At 44.7% G+C, this 15,873-nt stretch overlaps 1 protein-coding gene across 11 annotated transcripts in view; it reads right to left on the reverse strand.

Moving 5' to 3' along the window:
* LOC139403864 (selenocysteine insertion sequence-binding protein 2-like) overlaps nucleotides 1–15,873 on the reverse strand; it is a 30,960-nt gene that overhangs the window by 13,983 nt on the left and 1,104 nt on the right. For 6 of the 11 annotated variants that reach the window (XM_071147037.1, XM_071147036.1, XM_071147034.1 and 3 more), the window contains exons 2-6: nucleotides 7,837–8,012; nucleotides 4,713–4,893; nucleotides 4,183–4,338; nucleotides 3,524–3,680; nucleotides 799–1,019 (exon numbers count right to left, since the gene is read on the reverse strand). In XM_071147037.1, coding sequence (XP_071003138.1) covers nucleotides 799–1,019; nucleotides 3,524–3,680; nucleotides 4,183–4,338; nucleotides 4,713–4,893; nucleotides 7,837–8,012 — 891 coding nt within the window. The remainder of the gene's footprint in view (nucleotides 1–798; nucleotides 1,020–3,523; nucleotides 3,681–4,182; nucleotides 4,339–4,712; nucleotides 4,894–7,836; nucleotides 8,013–15,873) is intronic. The other 5 variants (XM_071147038.1, XM_071147039.1, XM_071147033.1 and 2 more) reach the window with 2 other exon arrangements.

Below are 15,873 nucleotides of genomic sequence, written 5' to 3' on the forward strand. Positions count from 1 at the left end.
CCGGGGCTACAGTAGTGTTTGGGTTTACAGTAGTTAACAGTACTATAGAGTTAGGGTAAGGGATAGGGCCTACCATAATAGGAGCTGTGGTGAGTGTTCTGGAGCCCCGGGGCTACAGTAGTGTTTGGGTTTACAGTAGTTAACAGTACTATAGAGTTAGGGTAAGGGATAGGGCCTACCATCGTAGGAGCTGTGGTGAGTGTTCTAGAGCCCCGGGGCTACAGTAGTGTTTGGGTTTACAGTAGTTAACAGTACTATAGAGTTAGGGTAAGGGATAGGGCCTACCATCGTAGGAGCTGTGGTGAGTGTTCTGGAGCCCCGGGGCTACAGTAGTGTTTGGGTTTACAGTAGTTAACAGTACTATAGAGTTAGGGTAAGGGATAGGGCCTACCATCGTAGGAGCTGTGGTGAGTGTTCTGGAGCCCCGGGGCTACAGTAGTGTTTGGGTTTACAGTAGTTAACAGTACTATAGAGTTAGGGTAAGGAATAGGGCCTACCATCGTAGGAGCTGTGGTGAGTGTTCTGGAGCCCCGGGGCTACAGTAGTTAACAGTACTATAGAGTTAGGGTAAGGGATAGGGCCTACCATCGTAGGAGCTGTGGTGAGTGTTCTGGAGCCCCGGGGCTACAGTAGTGTTTGGGTTTACAGTAGTTAACAGTTCTATAAAGTAGTAAATAGTTAAGGTTAGGGTTAGGGCCTACCGTAGGAGCTATAGCAGCGTGGGCATTGTGTTGGACACCACAGTACTAAACAGCAGTATAGTGTTGGGTCTACCACCGGGTTAGAGTTAGGGCTTACCGTAGGAGCTATAGCAGCGTGGGCATTGTGTTGCGTAACCCCCGGGGCTTGCTGGTTGTGTTTGGGGCTGCAGTATCCGCTGTCGCTGTCGATGTCCGCCTCGCTGGAGCTCTCCGTAGGGTGCGAGGCCCGCCTTCTCCGGGGAAGGTTCTTCCACAGCAGGGGGCTGGCCCGCTCCCGTTCCGACGCACCACGACCACACGCATTGTCCCCTGGGAAGTCTACAGGCAAACAGATATCACAGATCAATCTATCAATACATTAAGCCTCGTCCTTGGACTAAAGAGATATTTAAAATGGAGATATCTTTTTAGTCTAGGACCAGACATAATCTTGGTCCAGGAAACCAGCCCCAAATGTATTTATTAAAGCCCTTCTTTTTTTTTACATCAACGGTTGTCCCAAAGTGCTCTACAGTAACCCGGCCTTGACCCCAAAGAGCAGGCAGACGCAGTGGCAAGCAGAGAAGTAGCATTTAGATGCTTATTGCACCTTTACTGGTTAACAACCAATGTGATGTTCATCTCATTATGGATCTAACTCTTAGTCACATTCAGTAGCATTTGTCCTAACACTTTTAAAAGGGGGAGATCCAACTCTTTTAAATAATTATAGGCCAATCTCAAAGTTGTCACCCCTGGTGAAAATTCTTGAAACCCTTGTAAGTGAACAGCTAAAATAGTTTTTATTTACTAACTCTATTTTATCAATGTACCAATCGGGCTTCAGGAAGAAGCATAGCACAATTACAGCAGCCATGAAGGTTTTAAATGATATCACTGAAGCCATTGACAAAAACAGCACTGTGTCTCACTTTTTATTGATCCCTCTAAGGCTTTCGATACAGTTGATCATGCTATACCAAGACAGAGATTGTCGAGTGTAGGTCTTTCGGAGCATGCAGTTGCATGGTTTGCTAACTATCTGTCTGATAGAACTCAGTGCACTCAATTTGATGGGCTTATGTCTGTTAAATTGTCTGTCTTGAATGGTGTGCCCCAAGGCTCTGTACTTGGTCCCCTCTTATTTACTATTTATATAAATGATTTAGACAAAAATGTCCAAAATGCACAACCTCATTTTTATGCTGATGGTACTGTTATTTACTGTTGTGCCTCGTCTCTTACAAAAGCTTTCCAGAACATGCAAACTGCTTTTTATACTGTTCAACATACCTTGTGTCAATTGAAGCTTATCCTCAATACTGACAAAAATAAACTAATGGTGTTTTCTAATGCAAGAAATAGACCTCTGAACCTTTCACCTATTACTACCTGTCAGGGCAAAGAGATTGAGGTTGTAACCTCAAATATATTGGAATTTTAATTGATGACGGCCTCTTTTTTAAATTGCATATTCAACAATTTACAAAAAATTGAAGCTGAAATTGGGATTTTATTTTAGGAATAAGGCCTGTTTTTCTTTTGAAGCCAGAAGGAGGCTAGTAATCAGCTACATTTATGCCTTTACTAGACTATGGGGATATTTATATATGAATACTCCCGCTCAGTGTTTGAGATCAATTGACACTCTTTATCATGGCACTTTGAGATTTATTTTAAAACCCTTACGCACCACTGCACTTTGTATACCAGGGTTGGCTGGCCTTCTCTAGTCACTTGTAGGCTAAGTCACTGGTATACTTCTATTTACAAAGCCATTTTGGGTTTACTACCTTTTTATTTGGGCATTTTCATTGTTCAGAAATGTGGTGGGTACTCTCTTCGTTCGCTGGACTTTTTCCTGCTAACTGTTCCAAATGTCCGAACTGAATTTGGTAAAAGGGCTATTACGTACTCTGCGCCATCGTCTTGGAACGCCTTACCAAATACTTTTAAAATGGAAGAACTTGTCTCGATTGGTGTCATCACCGATGAAGGATTTTAAGGCTGATTCCCTGACCTGTCAATGTTTTTAATTTGCTGTTTTATACTCTTGTGAATTCAATGGTTTTTACTAGATTACTTGTAGTTTTTCATGTTGTCTATCTGTAATTTTTTTTGTAATGACTTGGTGCTGCCTATCTTGGCCAGGGCGCTCTTGAAAAATAGATTTTAATCTCAATGAGCCCTTCCTGGTCAAATAAAGGTTAAAAAAAATTAAAGATAGCATTTTTCCCCCAGCCAGAGGTATCACAGAGGACAACACGTACTGCACACGTGCAGAGTAGACCTCTCCAACCTGAAACTCTACATTCCTACTGTCTTCCCAGCAGGATGGGTATCACAGGCTCCGTTTACACAGGCAACCCAGTTGTGATGTTTTTTTCCACTAATTTGTCTTTTGACAAATCACATCAGATTTTTCCACATCAGATCTTTTTCAGAGCTAATCTGATTGGTCAAAAGACCAATTAGGTCAATAAAATAAATAGACTGGGCTGCCTGTGTAAACGTAGCCATAGTGTCTCAGTATGATGAAGCGTCATCATTGTAAACCTGTTCTCTCAGCTCAGTAGGATCTAGATGCTCTGTGGTTGACTGTGTAGTTTCATTATGTAAAGCCTTTATACTGTAATGAAGGCTTAGACCACAGTCAGGCACATACAGTCAGTACACAACCCTGTACAGAAGTTAGAGAAGAGTTAGGCCCGTCATTCATCTGTGGACATACTTTAGACCAGTATACAGGGGTTTGGCAATGCAAACCTGAGTCAAACCCTGGGCTCAACTAGTACTACAATGTACTAGTATTGGTACTAGTATGTTACTGGTTATAAACGTACCAGTCTGTTGGGCAGCGTCCACCAGTAGGACTGTCTTGGTCCGTCCATCTGGCCCCGAGGAACACACCTCCTTCTGGACAGCTACAGTCCTCATGGGGGGCCTTCTGGCCCTCAGGGACTGACACAACCCCACCTGCTGCTGCTGATAGAACATAGACTATAATAACATGAAACATTATTTTGTATATTGATGTTATACAACCCAATTAATGGTATTAATTCATTAATTCCTTGACGGTATTAATTGATCAAATCAAATGTATTTGTCACATACACATGGTTAGCAGATGTTAATGCGAGTGTAGCGAAATGCTTGTGCTTCTAGTTCCGACAATGTAGTAATAACCAACGAGTAATCTAACTAACAATTCCAAAACTACTACCTTATACACACAAGTGTAAAGGGATAAAGAATATGTACATAAAGATATATGAATGAGTGATGGTACAGAACGGCATAGGCAAGATGCAGTAGATGGTATCGAGTACAGTATATACATATGAGATGAGTAATGTAGGGTATGTAAACAAAGTGGCATAGTTTAAAGTGGCTAGTGATACATGTATTGTAATCAGTAATGTAAAAATATAGTATGGACTTGAGCACCTTGCATTAGGGTAGACCAGCAGAATAACATGTTTGACCTCTAACCTCTTACCTTGGGTAGAACGGCAGGTCTGACCATGCCCCTCCCACCTCTCTGATTAGCTAGTCCAAACGCCTGTCCGAGAGGGGCCGGTCTCTCACTGACGTCAGCTGATATAGGGTTTACCACGCCAGGCTGCAGGGGCCCGGCGTACGTTCCTGGGAAGGGCTGGTAGAGGAACAGAACAACTGTATTTTCCATCTGTGACAAACATTCACACATACTCTACTACCTACCATGCTAAAGGGCACATTGGCAATGAATAGTACCTGTGACAATGAACATTTATCCTCCACTTCTTCTGTTCTCCTAACCATTTCTTCAGGCTACTAGTCTTGTAAACCTCTTCTCCCAAAAACAACACACTCCACTACCTACCAAGCGAAAGGGCACATTGAAGGTGAATAGTACCTGAGATCTGACACCAGCAGCCCTCTGGGTTGCTAATTCACTTCCCTGTTCTATCTCCTCACCCAGGATTTGAACTAGCAACCTTCTGACTACTGGTCTGCCTCTAACCACCTAACATTTCAGCTACCTACCTGGTAAAAGCCCATCATGGGGGGGCAGGGTGCAGGCATAATCTGGTAGTAGGTGTAGTCGTTGGAGACTGGAGGCTGGGGGGAGGACAGGATGGGGTAAGCTAGGTACGGACCACCTGGGCTGGGGTTGGGCTGCTGCCAGCGCAGGTCCCCTCCTCCGCTATACATGGGGTGCTGTTGTCTGTAGAGGGGAGGGAGAGAACAAATGACGGGTGTAGTGATGATTGTATGAATATACTGCAACATATTAGGACTAATATACCCGTGTCAAACTAAGACAAAGCTTGTTACACTGCTGATATCAGTGTAGAGCTGACTGTGTGTGTGTGTGTGTGTGTGTGTGTGTGTGTGTGTGTGTGTGTGTGGCTGACAAGGATCCAGCTGACATTTTCACAGCCGGTGGTCTTGAGAGACCACTTCCTGCTATTCAAAACAGACAGGAAGGAAACGAACGTGCAGCATGAGGCAGATCACCCCTGACAAAGAGAAATGCACAGGACACACACACAGGTCGACAGCTCTCAATCACATCCAGGGCATAAAGTTAACCACCGACACCTGACAAATAGAAACACACAGGACACACACACAGGTCGACAGCTCTCAATCACATCCAGGGCATAAAATTAACACCCGACACCTGCGGGTAAAAATGTATATTCCACCAACCCCATTGGCTGGTCAATGTGCAGGGCTCTACAGTGGGAGCATTACATTCCTGAATAAAAAGTCCAAAGTCAAGTATGAACACATGTGAGTTAGTGTTCAGAAAATGTTGCAGTATCTGTTTTTAAAGAATTTCAACTATTTTGTTTCAAAGCTGCTAATTCCACAAAGAAATATCAGTCCTACAGTTGAAGTCTGAAGTTTACATACACGTAGGTTGGAGTCATTAAACTCGTTTTTCAACCACTCCACAAATTTCTTGTTAACAAACTATAGTTTTGGCAAGTTGGTCAGGACATCTACTTTGTGCTTGACACAAGTAATCTTTCTAACAATTGTTTACAGACAGATTATTTCACTTATAATTCACTGTATCACAATTCCAGTGGGTCAGAAGTTTACATACACTAAGTTGACTGTGCCTTTAAACAGCTTGGAGAATTCCAGAAAATGTCATGGCTTTAGAAGCTTCTGAAAGGCTAATTGACATCATTTGCGTCAATTGGAGGTGTACATGTAGATGTATTTCAAGATCTACCATCATGGGAAAATCTAAATAAATTGTATTTTTATTTTATTTTACTTTTATTTAACTAGGCAAGTCAGTGAAGAACAAATTCTTATTTTCAATGACGGCCTAGGAACAGTGGGTTAACTGCCTGTACAGGGGCAGAATGACAGCTCGGGGGTTTGAACTTGCAACCTTCCGGTTACTAGTCCAACGCTCTAACCACTAGGCTTACCCTGCCGCCCATCAGCCAAGACTTCAGAAAAGAGTGTAGACCTCCACAAGTCTCCAAAACCGCCATAAAAAAGCCAGACTACGGTAGGCAACTGCACATGGGGACAAAGATCGTACTTTTTGGAGAAATGTCCTCTAGTCTGATGAAACAAAAATAGAACTGTTTGGCCATAATGACCATCACTATGTTTGGAGGAAAAAGGGGGATGCTTGCAAGCCGAAGAACACCATCCCAACCGTGAAGCACGGGGGTGGCAGCATCATGTTTTGGGGGTGCTTTGCTGCAGGAGGGACTGGTGCACTTCACAAAATAGATAGCATCATGAGGAGGGGAAATTATGTGGATATATTGAAGCAACATCTCGAGACATCAGTCAAGAAGTTAAAGCTTGGTCACAAATGGGTCTTCCAAATGGACAATGACCCCAAGCATACTTCTAAAGTTGTAAAATGGCTTCAGGACAACAAAGTCAAGGTATTGGAGTGGCCATCACAAAGCCCTGACCTCAATCCTGTAGAAAATGTGTGGGCAGAACTGAAAAAGAGTGTATGAGCAAGGAGACCTACAAATCTGACTCAGTTACACCAGCTCTGTCAGGAGGAATGGGCCAAAATTCACCCAACTTATTGTGGAAGGCTACCTGAAACATTTGACCTTAGTTAAACAATTTAAAGGCAATGCTACCAAATACTAATTCAGTGTATGTAAACCCACTGGGAATGTGATGAAAGAAATACAAGCTGAAATAAATAATGCTCTACTATTATTCTGACATTTCACATTCTTAAAATAAAGTGGTGATCCTAACTGACCTAAGACAGGGAATTTTTACTATGATTAAATGTCAGGAAGTGTGAAAAACTGAGTTTAAATGTATTTGGCGGAGGTGTATGTAAACTTCTGACTTCAACTGTATGTCCCATCTGGCACAGCTGAGCTCACTGAGTGAAATGCTGATAGATTCCTTTTTGGAGGCAATGTGCACAGGCATAAATTTGGTCTACTTTCCACAAACGTCTACAAAGTGAGACTTTGTCCTCGTGTTTTGCTCACAAGTTCAGTAGTTTTTCAACAGTTTGAGTCTGTTGCTTCAACTGATAGCAAAGAGTCAGATCCCAAATCTCACACGCCAAGGTAACCTCCCGCCCTTAAAGGGCCATCTCAACAATTTGTCTATTAAATTTTGGTTAAAAAATCTAGTCACAAAAAATGAAAGAGTAATATCACATTTCTTGTTTTTAGAAATGTTACAAAGCATGGTCATCTGTTTGTGTGTTTTTATAAAAAAATCAGAGTGCCTGGTATATTTTTCTGCCCTGATCACATCCCTGGGTGGTAACTGATCATTCACAGCCTAGCTGTGTGTAACACTCACACGGTATATGGGGGTTTCCTTAGGTGAATCAGAGGAAGACCCCATCAGTTTTCCCACTGACATGGGCACAGGCACATTCCTGGAGGAGGGTCAGAAACAGGAATATTCCTGGACTCCATAGAGATTCTTTCCGAACTAATGCTAGGCTAACTGTCAGCGGCTCAGGGACAGAGGCTGGGTAGTTCCAATACAGATTATATCAGTGACGGGGTCAGATTACCAGACACAGATTAAGCCTAGTTTTGAATGAAAAGATATGTGCCCAGAAATGAGTGCCGTTAGTGTGTAGGCTGCATGATCTAGGGACTATAACATGTAGGGTGTAGGGTGATGTGTCTACCTGTTGGGTTGGTTCTCCTGGACAAAAGGGTAGCAGGTGATGAGGTAGCTGGGGATTGGGGTGGGCTCTACCCCCCCTCCTCCTTCTCCTCCAGACAAGCTCATGGTGACCAGCGCTCCTTCCAGACCTTTCTTTTGTGGGATAAACGGCTCCACTTCGGCTGACAGTTTCACATCCTGCAAGGAGAGACAGAGGCAGTCAGACAGGACCTGACTGGACAGGAGAGGACAGGACCTGACTGGACAGGAGAGGACAGGACCTGACTGGACAGGAGAGGACAGGACCTGACTGGACAGGACAGGACCTGACAGGACAGGACCTGACTGGACAGGACAGGACCTGACTGGACAGGACAGGACTGGACAGGAGAGAGCCTGACTGGACAGGAGAGAGCCTGACTGGACAGGAGAGGACCTGACTGGACAAGAGAGGACCTGACTGGACAAGAGAGGACCTGACTGGACAAGAGAGGACCTGACTGGACAAGAGAGGACCTGACTGGACAGGAGAGGACAGGACCTGACCTGACAGGAGAGGACAGGACCTGACCTGACAGGAGAGGACAGGACCTGACCTGACAGGAGAGGACAGGACCTGACCTGACAGGAGAGGAGAGGACAGGACCTGACCTGACAGGACAGGAGAGGACAGGACCTGACCTGACAGGACAGGAGAGGACCTGACCTGACAGGACAGGACAGGACAGGAGAGGACCTGACAGGAGAGGACCTGACTGGACAGGATCACCTCGCAACGCACCAGACAGACTCAGGAGTGATAGACCTCTCACTTTTGTGCCAAAATAAGAGCAGTTAAAGTGAACCCATATTAGGTTATGTTCAGGACTCAGTGAATGTGGGTCAATCAGGGATAAATCGACATACAAGGACAAAGATCAGCTGGTACTGACAGCACACTCACTGTGTGAAGTCTTCCTGGAACTTAGTTATTTTAGTAACCCAAGGGGTGACATCAACAATCCATCAACAATCCATAGACATTTAGGTCTAAGATCAATCACACAGGACTGGAGAGTAGGCTGTCAGTCAGTAGTAAACATTGATATCTGACTAAGAGACCGACGGCCCTATGCTATATGACTGGACCACAAAGTCTGAGTAGGCATGTTACCTAAGGAGCAGCTCGCTGCTTCACCCAGCGAGAATAGAATAGGGTGCCAAGGCTAGACTAACTATTAACATAACTCATGACTTCATCTGGCAACATCTCCACGACACAGCCAAAACAGAACTGGTTCCTTCACGACAAATGAAACTGGCAACAAGAGAAACAACTTTTCACTGGGTCTGAGAATGGAAAGTTGGAGTCAATGGCTGCTCTCTGAAAATACACCTTATTACAATAGTGAACTACTTTGACCAGGGCACATAGAATAGCATCCTGCCCAGGGGTATTTTCTAAACTTTAACCTTTGTTTAAGTAGGCAAGACAGTTAGGAATTGGTTCTTATTTACAATGACGGCCTAGGAACAGTGGATTAACTGCCTTGTTCAGAGGCAGAACGACAGATTTTTACCTTGTCAGTTCGGGGATTCGATCTAGCAACCTTTCGGTTACTGGCTGAACTAGTAACCAAAAGCCACTAGGCTACCTACTGGTTAGCCACTCTAACCACTAGGCTACCTGGCTACCTACAGTACATCAAGCTGCCTAACGAAGCAGGCGATATGGGATGTTTTAATGTGGACAAGGCTACTTACTTATATAGGGAATAGGGTGCCAAGTCGGTCACAGACGATGAAAGCATAACAAAGTGTTGACCTTAGAGCAGTGTGATCAGGGGACGTGTGAGTGTAGCAGACAGACACAGCAACATGTAACCTGGTGCAATAGAAACACTTCCTGGTTGGTCTGACACTGATCAGATCAGAGTGGTGTGGAGAGCAGAGTACTGTTTCCTTGTACTCAGAGAACATGACTGACTGAGGGCCTTAGAACACACAGTCCAATACCTGTGCTTTCAGCCTAACCCTTCCTATTAAGTTAGGCCAACACAACACAGCATTTTTAGGGAGTGCCTTGGAACTGTTATGCTTCATTGGTAAACATTTTTTGCCCCTCTCCCTACCAGCTACCACTAACATTAAACACTAGGTAGCACTCCTACCATCAGCATTCTGTCCTGAGACATTCCTTTCCTATGGCCCTGCCTGGTCCAAGTCTGGCCCTGAAGGTGCCCCTTAGATGCCGATCTTGAGTTAGTTTTGCATTTCCCCCCACTATTGGTTTAGGTTAGGATTGGGGGAGGAGAAGCTGATCCTAGATCTGTACCTAGGGGAAACTTCACCTCAGAGCCACCAGAGAGCAACCAGCAGAGCCGGGGTGGTAATGACTCAGTCACCCAGCATCTTCAGGAGGACTTTATGGGCCAGCTATATTTAGCTGCTCATTCTTCCCAGAGAGATTACACTAGTAGCTAACTATGTGTTACATAAGGTCTCTAAAGACAACGTCAACTAGGACACAGCCTACCCATAAAGATCCTTTAATTCAATTGTTCTATTTCATTCTGGGGGCCTACCTCTATTGCCATCATGCCACAGGGACAGAGGTGGTGGTGGTTTGTGGTATGCGTGGTATGTATGCGTGTGTGTGTGGTATGTATGTGTGTGTCTGGTATGTATGTATGTGTGTGGTGTGTGTGGTGTGTGTGTGGGTGTGGTATGTATGTGTGTGGGTGTGTGGTGTGCGTGGGTGTGGAGGGGAGGGAGGCTGTGATGAAATGTCAAAATAATACAGGTCATAAATAGATGTCGACCGATTATGATTTTTCAACGCCTATACTGATTATTGGAGGACCAAAAAGGCCGATACCGATTAATCGGCCGATTTTATTTTATTTTTAAAATGTATTTGTAATAATGACAATTACAACAATACTGAATGAACACTTATTTTAACTTAATATAATACATCAATAAAATCAATTTAGCCTCAAGTAAATAATGAAACATGTTCAATTTGGTTTAAATAATGCAAAAACAAAGTGTTGGAGAAGAAAGTAAAAGTGCAATATGTGCTATGTAAGAAAGCTAACGTTTCAGTTCCTTGCTCAGAACATGAGAACATATGAAAGCTGGTGGTTCCTTTTAACATGAGTCTTCAATATTCCCAGGTAAGAAGTTTTAGGTTGTAGTTATTCTAGGAATTATAGGACTATTTCCCTCTATACCATTTGTATTTAATTAACCGTTGACTATTGGATGTTCTTATAGTCACATTAGTATTGCCAGTGTAACAGTATAGCTTCCGTCCCTCTCCTCGCTCCTCCCTGGGCTCGAACCAGCAACACAACGACAACTGCCACCACATCAAAGCAGCGTTACCCATGCAGAGCAAGGGAAACAACCACCCCAAGGCAATGTGAGGAGAGGGACGGAAGCTATACTGTTACACTGGCAATGTGAAGTTTGAAACGCTAACTAGCCAGCCATTTCACTTCTGTTACACCAGCCTCATCTCGGGAGTTGATAGGTTTGAAGTCATAAACAGCGCAATGCTTGGCGCACAACGAAGAGCTGCTGGCAAAACGCACGAGAGTGCTATCTGAATGAATGTTTACGCGCCTGCTTCTGCCTACCACCGCTCAGTCAGATACTTAGATACTTGTATGCTCAGTCAGATTATATGCAACGCAGGACATGCTAGATAATATCTAGTAATATCATCAACCATGTGTAGTTAACTAGTGATTATGATTGATTGTTTTTTATAAGATAAGTTTAATGCTAGCTAGCAACTTACCTTGGCTTACTGCATTCACGTAACAGGCAGTCTCCTTGTGGAGTGCAACGAGAGAGAGGCAGGTCGTTATTGCGTTGGACTAGTTAACTGTAAGGTTGCAAGATTGGATCTCCCGAGCTGACAAGGTGAAAATCTGTCGTTCTGCCCCTGAACGAGGCAGTTAACCCACCGTTTCTAGGCCGTCATTGAAAATAAGAATGTGTTCTTAACTGACTTGCCAAGTTAAAAAGATTAAATAAAAAGGTGTAAATTAAAAAATTAATAATAATAATAATAATAATAATAATAATACAAATAATAAAAATATATATATATTTAAAAAATTTAAACGGCAAATCGGCGCCAAAAATACAGATTTCCGATTGTTATGAAAACTTGAAATCGGCCCTAATTAATCGGTCGACCTCTAGTCATAAAATATCCATCATAAAATGTGTGTCACAAAGTATGTCAAACATACCTGTACAGCTAGACGACACATCACAAACCACAGTACCATGTCAAATCAACAGAGGCCTACCTCTCTGAAAATAAAATACAAAGGATGACAATTATCCATTGTTTGAAACAATGTCCTCCAGGGTTTGGATAGGTCAGATGAGATGCAGCCTACTGCTCTAGTATTGGTATCATCAGTGGATTGGAAGAGTGGAAAGATACGGTGGGCCACTAGATGGGACAGCAACAGGGTGACAGCCTGGGGCTAAGCTGGGAAATATTTACAACAGGTCAACAGCTCAGTGTCTTAAAGGAATGTAGTCAAAGCACTCTCAATTAGCTTTTACTTGTCTGTCTGTCTGTCTGGATGGGTGGGCCTGGGTGGGTCCTGGGTGAAACTGAAGAAACATAGACCATCTCTACAACCCCTCCCCACTGTTCCCTCTCCTCATCCCCCCACCCTGCTCTGTTGCTCCGACCAAATCACATTTAGCTATCAATTGAATTGATGTTTGTTTGTAGTCCTGATGAATGCTGCTTCAGGGGACTTTAAACACTGATATGGAAACACTGAACTGGGTCTGACTACTAAGTCATGACCATTGGACTGTTTATCTAGGTTCACCTCTTATCAAAACTGACCATTGACATCATGCTGACTGAATCACAGGCCTTCCTACCCAGCTGACACATCGGGACTTGCTGCTTGAGTCCCAAATGGCACCCTATTCCCTTCATAGAGCACTATTTTTGATCAGAGCCCAATAGGGTACCATTTGAGATGGAGTCCCGACCTATCACTGGGGCGGGCAGCTGCGGCCAGAGGATAGATCAACCTCATCCCCCCCTTTCATTCTGAGAGGAGAAAAGGAAGAGGGAGAGTTGACACGAGTTCACGACACAAAGACACTCCATTCTCCCAGCCAGGGTCGGAATGTATGAATCCAGCATCAGTACAGCAGTGAACACACACCGCCATTGTTTCCCAGTGCTACTGTACTGTCCGTGGGCAGTGTGGGCTGACATCTGATAGATCCAGGGGTCCTGGATCCTGGTCAACACAGAGCGCTAGGGGTGACGTAGCCAGCTGAAAACAATACCCTGCAGTATACTAGATGGCAGCCTTCTGTGGCCTAAACTATGGTGCCATACCATACTGTCATGGAATTAAGCCTAGTGAAAAATATGACATTTTAAATGAACCATGCTTTGTTTCCATATGAGGTTTGATGGTTAGGACTACTCTAAAGAGAGCTGGTTACTTTAGATAATTAGGTGAAGTTAGTTACACAATACAGAGGGGTTGGTTGTGTTACTTTAGATGACAAGGATGCTGATAGAGGAGAGGTTGGTAAATGTTAACTTTAGGTGAGGGGCGGGGTGAGGGGGTTGGTTACTTTGTACGAGGGACGTTACAGGAAGTAGGCCTGGCTAGCTATAGGTGACGTTACAGGAAGTAGGCCTGGCTAGCTATAGGTGACGTTACAGGAAGTAGGCCTGGCTAGCTATAGGTGACGTTACAGGAAGTAGGCCTGGCTAGCTATAGGTGACGTTACAGGAAGTAGGCCTGGCTAGCTATAGGTGACGTTACAGGAAGTAGGCCTGGCTAGCTATAGGTGACGTTACAGGAAGTAGGCCTGGCTAGCTATAGGTGACGTTACAGGAAGTAGGCCTGGCTAGCTATAGGTGACGTTACAGGAAGTAGGCCTGGCTAGCTATAGGTGACGTTACAGGAAGTAGGCCTGGCTAGCTATAGGTGACGTTACAGGAAGTAGGCCTGGCTAGCTATAGGTGACGTTACAGGAAGTAGGCCTGGCTAGCTATAGGTGACGTTACAGGAAGTAGGCCTGGCTAGCTATAGGTGACGTTACAGTAAGTAGGCCTGGCTAGCTATAGGTGACGTTACAGGAAGTAGGCCTGGCTAGCTATAGGTGACGTTACAGGAAGTAGGCCTGGCTAGCTATAGGTGACGTTACAGGAAGTAGGCCTGGCTAGCTATAGGTGACGTTACAGGAAGTAGGCCTGGCTAGCTATAGGTGACGTTACAGGAAGTAGGCCTGGCTAGCTATAGGTGACGTTACAGGAAGTAGGCCTGGCAGGAGGTAGGCCTGGCTATAGGTGACGTTACAGGAGGTAGGCCTGGCTATAGGTGACGTTACAGGAGGTAGGCCTGGCTATAGGTGACGTTACAGGAGGTAGGCCTGGCTATAGGTGACAGGGGAGACAGTTACAGGATTAGGCCTGAGAGGATCAGGTGAGGAGTGAGGACGGTGGCCCAACCAGGATAAGCCAATTACACAACTAGCTACAACAGAGTCAGTTGCTATAGGACTCCAGCCCTAGTCCACCAGGGAAAATAGACTCCAAACTACCCAATATGTGTGCCCTGGCTGGGGGAAGACTCAGCCAGGAAGGCCCTTTAACTCTGGGTGCCATTCTCCATTCCGCTGGTGTGAAGGTGTAGGTTGTTTGTTCAGACTGAGTTGTATGTGATTGATTGATTAGCGCCTGGGATGTGAGTGAGAATAGCAGCGATTGTGGAAAAGGCTGCAGGTTGGCGTGTGTGTGTGTGTGTATGCGTGTTAGAGCGAGGAAGAGAGAGAATAGCAGCGATTATGGAAGATGCATTAGCAGGTAGCCTAGCGGTTAGAGGGTAAGGTCAGTCACCCTGAAAGTTCGCTGGTTTGAATCCCGAGCCGACTAGGTGAAAAATCTGTAGATGTGCCCTAGAGCAAGGCACTGTCTCAGCCTCCAGTATTTATGCTGCAGTAGTTTATGTGTCGGGGGGCTAGGGTCAGTTTGTTATATCTGGAGTACTTCTGCTGTCCTATTCGGTGTCCTGTGTGAATTTAAGTGTGCTCTCTCTAATTCTCTCTTTCTTTCTCTCTCTCGGAGGACCTGAGCCCTAAAACCATGCCTCAGGACTACCTGACATGATGACTCCTTGCTGTCCCCAGTCCACCTGGCCGTGCTGCTGCTCCAGTTTCAACTGTTCTGCCTTATTATTATTGGACCATGCTAGTCATTTATGAACATTTGAACATCTTGGCCATGTTCTGTTATAATCTCCACCCGGCACAGCCAGAAGAGGACTGGCCACCCCACATAGGCCAAAACCTAGGAAGAAACCTAGAGAGGAACCAGGCTTTCTAAGGAGTTTTTCCTAGCCACCGTGCTTCTACACCTGCATTGCTTGCTGTTCGGGGTTTTAGGCTGGGTTTCTGTACAGCACTTTGAGATATCAGCTGATGTACAAAGGGCTATATAAATACATTTGATTTGAATTTGATTTGACTTAACCCTAATTGCTCCTATAAGTGGAGCTCAGCTCCAGATGTGTGGTGAAAAAGCCAGGGCAGCACTGGCCTGGTAAAACTGGGTGGGACTACTGGGCCATCAACCATCAAACCCTTTGTTCATTCAAGCTTTTGTCTCTGATTCATTGTCTTCTAACATTCTCAGCTGGAAAGAGAGAAGTTGTATTGTTCTTTCACTGTTGTTGAATGGGAGGGGGCAAGAGAGGGAGCAATACAGAGTGGTGGGTGGATGAGCGAGCTCGAGTGTGTGCATGTACACTACATTTTGAAAAATATATTAAAGTCACAAGCATGAAACCATCTTGGGTCCTTGAATCTCCCATGCACCATCCTCACATCACTGTGGACCAAAACTCAGCCTATGTGGCATCTGATGGTGACACAGGAGGACAAATCACATTTTATTTGTCACACGCGCCGATTACAACAGGTGTCGACCTTACTGTGAAATGCTTACTGTCAAGCCCTTAACCAACAACTCAGTTCAAGAAATAGCCAGCTGAAAACACTACCCTGC

This window comes from Oncorhynchus clarkii, unplaced genomic scaffold (assembly GCF_045791955.1).
Source record: "Oncorhynchus clarkii lewisi isolate Uvic-CL-2024 unplaced genomic scaffold, UVic_Ocla_1.0 unplaced_contig_3708_pilon_pilon, whole genome shotgun sequence".
In the NCBI taxonomy this organism is placed as follows: Eukaryota; Metazoa; Chordata; class Actinopteri; order Salmoniformes; family Salmonidae; genus Oncorhynchus; species Oncorhynchus clarkii.